The sequence below is a fragment of the Rana temporaria genome, chromosome 3, assembly GCF_905171775.1.
Source record: "Rana temporaria chromosome 3, aRanTem1.1, whole genome shotgun sequence".
Classification (NCBI taxonomy): domain Eukaryota; kingdom Metazoa; phylum Chordata; class Amphibia; order Anura; family Ranidae; genus Rana; species Rana temporaria.
The window spans coordinates 9,196,227-9,204,446 of NC_053491.1; the positions used below are offsets into that span (position 1 = coordinate 9,196,227).

General features: G+C 47.9%; 1 protein-coding gene across 12 annotated transcripts in view; it reads left to right on the top strand.

Annotated features, from left to right (window-relative positions):
• KIF23 (kinesin family member 23) overlaps positions 1-7,334 on the top strand; it is a 912,882-nt gene extending 905,548 nt beyond the window's left edge. For 9 of the 12 annotated variants that reach the window (XM_040342213.1, XM_040342212.1, XM_040342215.1 and 6 more), the window contains 5 exons: positions 3,236-3,466; positions 3,751-3,839; positions 3,988-4,069; positions 4,562-4,632; positions 6,802-7,334. In XM_040342213.1, the coding sequence (XP_040198147.1) occupies positions 3,236-3,466; positions 3,751-3,839; positions 3,988-4,069; positions 4,562-4,632; positions 6,802-6,817 (489 nt within the window). In that variant the 3' untranslated portion in view covers positions 6,818-7,334. The remainder of the gene's footprint in view (positions 1-3,235; positions 3,467-3,750; positions 3,840-3,987; positions 4,070-4,561; positions 4,633-6,801) is intronic. The other 3 variants (XM_040342221.1, XM_040342222.1, XM_040342224.1) reach the window with 1 other exon arrangement.
• Positions 7,335-8,220: the final 886 nt, after the last annotated feature.

Here is an 8,220-nt window from a genome sequence, read left to right on the forward strand (position 1 = left end):
TTATACGGGACATTGGATGTTGAAACTGATGGCTCACGTTCCTATCTGTACATGAATCCTGTTTAATAGAATATTGATAAAATCAATACGCAAATTCTGCTTTTTCTTTTGATCGGTGAACTGAGCTGTGGTGGGTTGAGCTGCTTTCATTCGAGGACCTGGCTTGTTGTTGCTTCAGCTTTCAATTATGCTGCATGTCACTAAATATGATTATGATTTATTTATTTTTAAAGAATATAATGTAAATCTTTGGTTGCTGTTCATTAGGCCTGGTAATGTTGTTGGTTACACTGTGTTCGTTTGTTTTTAATAGCGGTTTAAGACTGTTGTCCACGCAATGAGGCTGACTCGGAGCCGGTTCACACTGAGGCGACACGTCAGGCGACTCAGCCGCCTGACAAGTCGCGTCCCATTCTATTCAATAGAACCGTTCTAATAGGAGCGATGCAAGTCGCTCCGACTTAGAAAAAGGTTCTTGTACGACTTTGGGGGCGACTTGCATTGACTTCTATACAGAAGTCATTTTGCAAGTCGCCTTTGAAGTCGTCTTCAGGACGCCTTGCCGAGTCGCCACCAAAGTCGCGCCGCCCCAGTGTGAACCGGCTCTTACTAAAGAATTTGAGAATTTTAAATTTTATAAATTATTAATTTCAGTCATCCACTCCAAATCCCTTTCTATTCATTCCATCTGCATGATTGGGTATTCATAGTGAGATGGAATTTTGAATGACTGATTAACTAAAGTGAATAATTGCGCAGTATATGATGATTCTCAAATTCTTTAGGCCCCTTTTAACATGGCTGGAATCCGCCTGCGGTCTGCTTGGTCAGCAGGGCATCCCTCCGCTGATCCCTAATCAGCAGGTGGATGACGGGTCCTCTGTTTATACCCTCCCTCCTGTATGGGCGAGCAAATGTAAAAGGGCCGCCTGTCCGTTTCTTACACCAGACTACTATCCCCATCAGTCTGGTTTTGGCGGATCGGAATGGATGTAGGCGGTTGTTGACTAACCAGTGTCCGTTTACACCCGCCGCTCCATAGAGGAGGTTCCGATCAGGTCCGCCTATCTGTTTGTGTAAAGCAGGGGTCTCAAACTGGTGGCCCTCCAGCTGTTGCAAAACTACAAGTCTCATGAGGCATTGCAAGGTTGAATGTTTCAATCATGACTCCCACAGGCAGAGGCATGATGGGACTTTTAGTTCAACAGCTGGAGGGCTGCCAGTTTGAGACCCCTGTTGTAAAGGGTCCGACGTAAATCAGCCCAATTGAATGGACATATCTGAACTCCAGGCAGACCCCCCCCCACCCTCCTGAAATATTTACCGAAAACTCCCCACCCCAGCGACTTCGTCTTCATCCTGTCCAGGCCAAAATAGTTTAAATTGTGGGCTCTGTCTGCAAATTTGAGACATCGGACTTGTTTTGGGGCCCTATTCTGAACATCTTAGACTAGGGACCTATAAATGTCTGTGGGATAGTTGCACCGATGTGTCGGCTGCCGAAAATTTTGGGGTTATCGTTTTGCAGATGGAAGAAAAATAAAAGTGCTGATAACGGCATGCCGCATCCCATTGACTTCAGTGCAAAATCGCACATCCCATTTACATTCAATACAAAATTGCACCCGCCTCATTCCTTAAAAAAAAAAAACTGTCCGTTTCTGCCAACTGCATCATGAATTTTCGGTTCCGGCACCAGATTTTTTAATTTTGGTTCACCACTAGTCCCAGCCAGTGGCGGAGGATGAAGACATGGAGCAGACTAATGAGCAGCATGGGTGGGAGCTTGTAGTGTAGAGGGATTCAGGACAAGAAAGGGTGGGTTAGTGTAGTACATCTGTACTTTAATGACAAGGAACTTGGGCTGCTATTGCTGCTTATTTACTCCACAGTTAGATGGGGGACATAATATAGACCAGGTGGCGTGTCTCAGTATTATGCAGCAGATTCCAAGGACCTGGCTATGCTGCGGGTACCTGGTGTAACAGGATTACAATTCTTTTAGCACAGTAGATAAAAGAATATACACCCACACCCATCTGACCCTTCAATTGAATGTTCGGCTATTTGCCTGGAGTTTACCCATGTCTGTACTTCTGGTTCTTTAGGGCCTCCTTCACACAGCCATTTAGCCACATGAACTGAATTCCAGCGGCAAGGATCAGCAGATTATTGCAGCTGGAGAATGACAGGTGCCTGAAAATAGCGGTGGCCAATCAGTCTATATCGGTGGTCTCCAAACTGCGGCCCCCCGTGTTTGCCTTCGGCCCTTGGGGCACTTTCCCCCCCACTGACCCCAACGATGGGGTAAAATTCCTGTTGCATCAACAAGGCTCAATTCCTCCCACTGACGCCAGTGACGGGGGCACTGTTCCTCCCACTGACGCCAGTGACGGGGGCACTGTTCCTCCCACTGACGCCAGTGACGGGGGCACTGTTCCTCCCACTGACGCCAGTGACGGGGGCACTGTTCCTCCCACTGACGCCAGTGACGGGGGCACTGACACAAAGACCATTTCTACTCCCAATGGCCACTGTCCCTTTTTTGTTTTAGAAGGTTTGAAGACCCCCGGATCTATATAAACTAAAGACAGGCTGACGTGGGCAGCCACACACCAAACATTTTAGGAACTGACGTCCCCAACTGCAGGTAACCCCCGTGATCTGCAGCTACACGTGAAACATGCCACTATTCTTGTGCACCTGTCAGTCCAACCGCAAGAGTCAATCGATACGTGTCGCTGGTATGTAGTTTAGGCCGCGTTCACACTGGTACCACACGGCTGTCCTACTTTGCCCTGCGCCATAGGTCCTACTTCTATCCGACTTGAATGAACAGGATAAGATTTTTCTCTGACCAATCAAAACAATCCCAGTGTGACCAATTCCTTTTACTGCTGCTGCAATCGCCATGTCGGATGTCACAAGTCGGATGTTTTAGGACAAGGATCCAACTTTGTACTGACTTCAATGATATTCAATGGGCTGGACCAAACTTGTACCTGTTTTTTTCACTTGGTGCTCTTTTCACCACTGAGAATGCTTCTGCAACCCCCACAAAGCCAGTTCCAGCACATTGGACGCCGGGTACCTTTTTATGCACATAAGTTCCTCTTTCAATGACATGTACCAGGCCTGTTTGAATGCACCTACATTTGCATGTTGAATAATTTTTAATTGACTGATTTTTTTCTTCTATTTGTCTTTGATCTTTAATTTTTCTGGTCCTGCTTAGACTGTTCCCCCGGTGCACACGAGGCACCGCCGCTCTCGCTCCGCAGGGGAGAGATGGGTAGACCATAAGCCATCTGGTAGTTTGGAGACCGACACGGTCATGCAGCCTCATGTCCCCAATGCCATCAAAGTATCTGTGGCTAGCGAAAAGGCGTTGGCAAAGTGTGACAAGTACATGCTGACCCACCAGCAGCTGGCCTCGGATGGGGAGATGGAAACTAAACTCATTAAGGTAACAGATATTCAAAGTGGTGGTGTGGGGGGCGCGTGTCTTCTATTTAATTTTTTTTAAAAAAATTTCGTATGGAAAAGTCTAAAATTAAAAACTGCCCTATTTTCCCGCACAAGAAATGTGAGCGACAATATGTATTTGCATGCAATCCTTTTTTATATAATGTAGTAACTTTCTTACTGGGTTTTTTACCTCTCCTATCCTGCACTTTCGGTGAGCACCTTACGATGTCTGACGGTCTGCTTTATGTTTACAGCTAAACGTGTATAAATCTTTGTTTTTAGGGCGACGTCTTCCGGACTCGAGGTGGAGGTCAGTCTGTACAGTTTACAGACATTGAAACCCTCAGACAGGAATCGCCTCCTGGAAACGGGTATGCTGTAGTCACCATGCAGGCATTGTGGATTGCCATCTACAAAGAGCTGTAGCGTTTTATGTTGGCGATCTTCTGATGACTCTAGAATTGCAGGCATCAACGGCTTTGAACTTTTTGTATTCATTTTTTGTAACTTGTTTTACAGTCGCAAGAGGAGGTCCTCTGAAACAAATCGGCCTCCACTGGCAGAGAGCACAGAATCTGAGTGGACAGATGTAGAAACCAGAGTAAGTATGATCAGATGTGTAACATTTTATTGGGGTTGTCCCGATAAAAACAAAAAATTGGGGTATCAGCCCTGTAGGGGGGGTCTTTGGTGAGATAACCGAGAAAGGGACTAAAGACACAGGCCCAGGTTCTCAAAGGAGATATGACGGCGTATCTCCAGATACGCCGTCGTATCTGAGTCTGAGCCGTCGTATCTATGCGCCTGATTCTTAGAATCGGTTACGCATTGATTTGTATTAGATCCGACCGGCGTAAGTCTTACGCCGGTCGGATCTAATACATGGGATTACCGCTGGCTAGGGACAAATGTAAAATGTATTCCTGTGAGGGGGCGTACCTTCTCCCCCTAATACTTACCGGTATGCCTTTTTTTTTTTTTTTTTTTTTTTTTTTTTTCAGCAATGTTTATCTGGTACCCCCTGTGTACTCCACATAACCTGTTCAGGTCTGATAATTGATCTCTTACTGTATTTATTTTCTTCACCTTGCAGTGCTCCGTTGCTATGGAGATGAGAGCCGGATCTAATCTGGGGCCCGGGTACCAGCATCACGCTCTTCCTAAGTAAGTCAATAAAATCGTAGGATCCATTCCCCGCTAAAAGATGAGATGCATTGAGTAAATGTGACGGTGCTTGTGTCTTCTCAGTCCAAAGAAATTCTGGTTGGTTATATTTAAAGGTGTAGCAAATATTGCAACAATTTCATCTTTCCCTGACACACACACACACACACACACACACACACACACACACACACACACACACACACACACACACACACACACACACACACACACAATGGTAAAACCAACCTGCATACATTTGCAATGTAAGCCTGGATTCACACTATGAATTGCACAGGGACTGCACTGCCTTCCTGTTCATTGCTGTACCATATGAGCCCATTCATTTTGGTTGGGATTGACTCGCGTATGATTCTTCCAGTAATGGTTAATGGGGATTTTTTTTTTTTTTTTTTTAGAATATACCTCAATTGCTAAAGAAGCTTAAAGAGATCATACAAGCCCTTTCTGTTATCGGCACCATTGTTTAAATTTACTGTCAGAGTCCATCTTGGCCAATAGATCCGAAGCAAGTCTGACTACACCAGTGGTGGTCAACTTTAGTGATGTTGGTGGCTACAACTGAGGTCCCCCATATCAATAAAGGGCCATACACAATTTTGTGACTGTTCATTATCGGAGACTGCTGGCGCACAGTAGGGCAGGGCTCAAAATTTCAAGTCCTGAGCTACTAGCCAGGCCTCAAGAGTTACTCGCCACCAGTTGCCCTACCTAATTCATACACTGCCCTGCGTCTATCTGCACCCGTAAACACGCCCTCGTAGATTATCTCATGGAATGACAATGTTTTATGCAGAATCAAGTTACAAAATTAAATATTACCAACAACAACTTCAACAAAATGGGACAGGGCACTGGGGGCAGACCAGAGGGACAGGGCACTGGGGGCAGACCAGAGGGACAGGGCACTGGGGGCAGACCAGAGGGACAGGGCACTGGGGGCAGACCAGAGGGACAGGGCACTGGAGGCAGACCAGACCTTTTATTCAGGCTGGCAGAGAGGAGAGGAGCTGCAGCATAGCGGGAGGGAGTACAATCCAGCGCTGAGATCCACACAACTGCACAGCCATTGACACCATAGCACAGCACACATTGAGACCAGTCTGCTCACAGTGCTCAGGCTAAACTGTTGGACACTTACATAGAGCACAAGGAGAAGAAAACGGCACAAACTAGAAGGCTGCCGCTCTCATGTCAGGGCAACTTTCAGTGAGCGCTGCACCGGAGTGGTAATTTTTGCAATCCTCCACCACCTCACTCATTACTTTCTGCTCTCCAGCTACATTGGTCGGGGCCCGGGGGAGGGGGGCAGGCTCAGAGAGGTCATACCGTTAGGTCCCATGGCTTAATGAGAATTATAAGGAGAGCACTTGTGTACTGCTCTGCCTGTGCGCGGCTCACCAGACTACTACCGCCAATCTCATCGGGACTCTAAGTGTAGGCACAGATTGGAGGGAGATTGGTCATGCAGCCCTGTCATCACTCGCCCCCAGCTTAAATCCTCTCGCCAAATGCTAGTAGGCGAGTGGAAATTTTGAGGGCTGCAGTAGGGTATGGTTAGACTGCGGGCATGATGCAAGAGATGGGTCGGGGACTGTGGGCATGATGCAAGAGATGGGTCGGGGACTGCGGGCACGATGCAGGAGATGGGTCGGGGACTGCGGGCACGATGCAGGAGATGGGTCGGGGACTGCGGGCACGATGCAGGAGGCCGCTAGAAATCAGAACTATAACTCGCCTACTATAGGCTAACACAAGTTAGTATCTGGTGGGGCCCTGAGGGATGCACAAAAAGTACCCAAGGGCCACAGGATGCAGGTTGGGCACCAGGGGTCTATACACTTGTATGAAAAAATGTGACAGGCAGCCGGGACCGCAGAAGTTGAACTTCCTCAACATCTGATCACATTCTAAGGCCAATTGGCCCGCAGGGGAGAGAAACCCACTTCTGCTGTCAGAGGGGATGGGGGTGGGGTAAGAGGGTGCTCGGGAGTAGGGGGGTGTAATATGTTCCGAAGTGTGACCTTAGCCTTTAACACCCTATAGGGGGTACACCAGAGCAAAGAAAGGGGGAGACCATGTACCAATGATCCCATGTTTGGTTGATGAGACTTGACCTAATATCTCTCCATGTTCTCGTCTTTCCAGGCGCAGGAAACCTTGAAGAGTTGCAGGATGACAATTTTTTGCTGGAATGGTTCCAAGGACTCTGGAGGGTCAGATGAATATTTTTTGCACCCAACCTGCTGAATATCTTGAAGCTGCGACTCCATCTGACCAACCGATATTTACTACCTGAGGACTCCTTTATGCGATGATGCAGCCGGCGGTGCTGCGATTTTTATATACAACCTTTTTCATGAACTCCTCGTGTCGCCCGCGGGTTAGAGGTGTCCTCCCTAGAGACTCTCCACACTTCTAAATCCGCCATGAAAGGGTTTTATTTTTTAATCTACATTTTTTCTTTATACTGTTATTTAGGGATATTGCTGCTATTTCTTTTGAAGTGGCAAGATTGCACTTTACCAAAGCTTTTCCTTCAGAACACTCTCTTTATTTAATACGTCTCCCGACTATTGTACATAGACGCTCCTCTACTAACACCCGTGAGAGCTGGCAACCGGTTTATTTCCAGGCTGGTTTTACAGAATTAATAAACTTTCAGAAGCTTTCAGAAACTAGTTTGGACTTCGTTAGTTTTGCTTATAAGAAAGGAAGTGGGGAGAAGACGTCTTCCTCTGATATAAAGTGCTGAATGGCCCTGGGACTGATTACACGTGGATGGGGGGTGGGCTATCTTATTGGGAGTTTTAAGATTTTTTATTTTTTTTTGCAAGATTTTTATTTAAGGTGAACACTACAGAAAGCACCATGAAGGGGGGACTTGTACAAATGCAGCCTATAGATTTTGATGAGGACTAATTATCTCAATGACATGTCATGAAGATGCTGTTCTTGGGGTAGTGAGAGGCTGAACCATTTTGCGACCACCTAACGTGCAGCAGCAAAAGGGATGGGCTTTAACTCTTGCATGTCTCACGTATTGCTGGGTGGCTGATGTTTCTGTGGTGTCGGTAAGAGGAATGACCCACCCCCCATTGTTGGTGTCGGTGGAAGGAATGACCCACCCCCCATGCTTGGTGTCGGTGGAAGGAATGACCCACCCCCCATGCTTGGTGTCGGTGGGAGGCATGACGCCCCCCATGCTTGGCGTCGGTGGGAGGAATGACCCCCCCCCCATGCTTGGCGTCGGTGGGAGGAATGACGCCCCCCCCCATGCTTGACGTCGGTGGGAGGAATGATGCCCCCCCATGCTTGCCGTCGGTAGGAGGAATGACCCCCCCCCCATGCTTGGCGTCGGTGGGAGGAATGACGCCCCCCCATGCTTGGCGTCGGTGGGAGGAATGACGCCCCCCCATGCTTGGCGTCGGTGGGAGGAATGACGCCCCCCCCCCCCCCCCATGCTTGACTCCCTCTGTCACTGGCGTCGGTGGAAGGCATGGCGCCCCAGTTTGCTTCCAGCAGAGTCCCCAGCTGTGAAAGAAGCTTAGTCCCAACCCCCCCAGT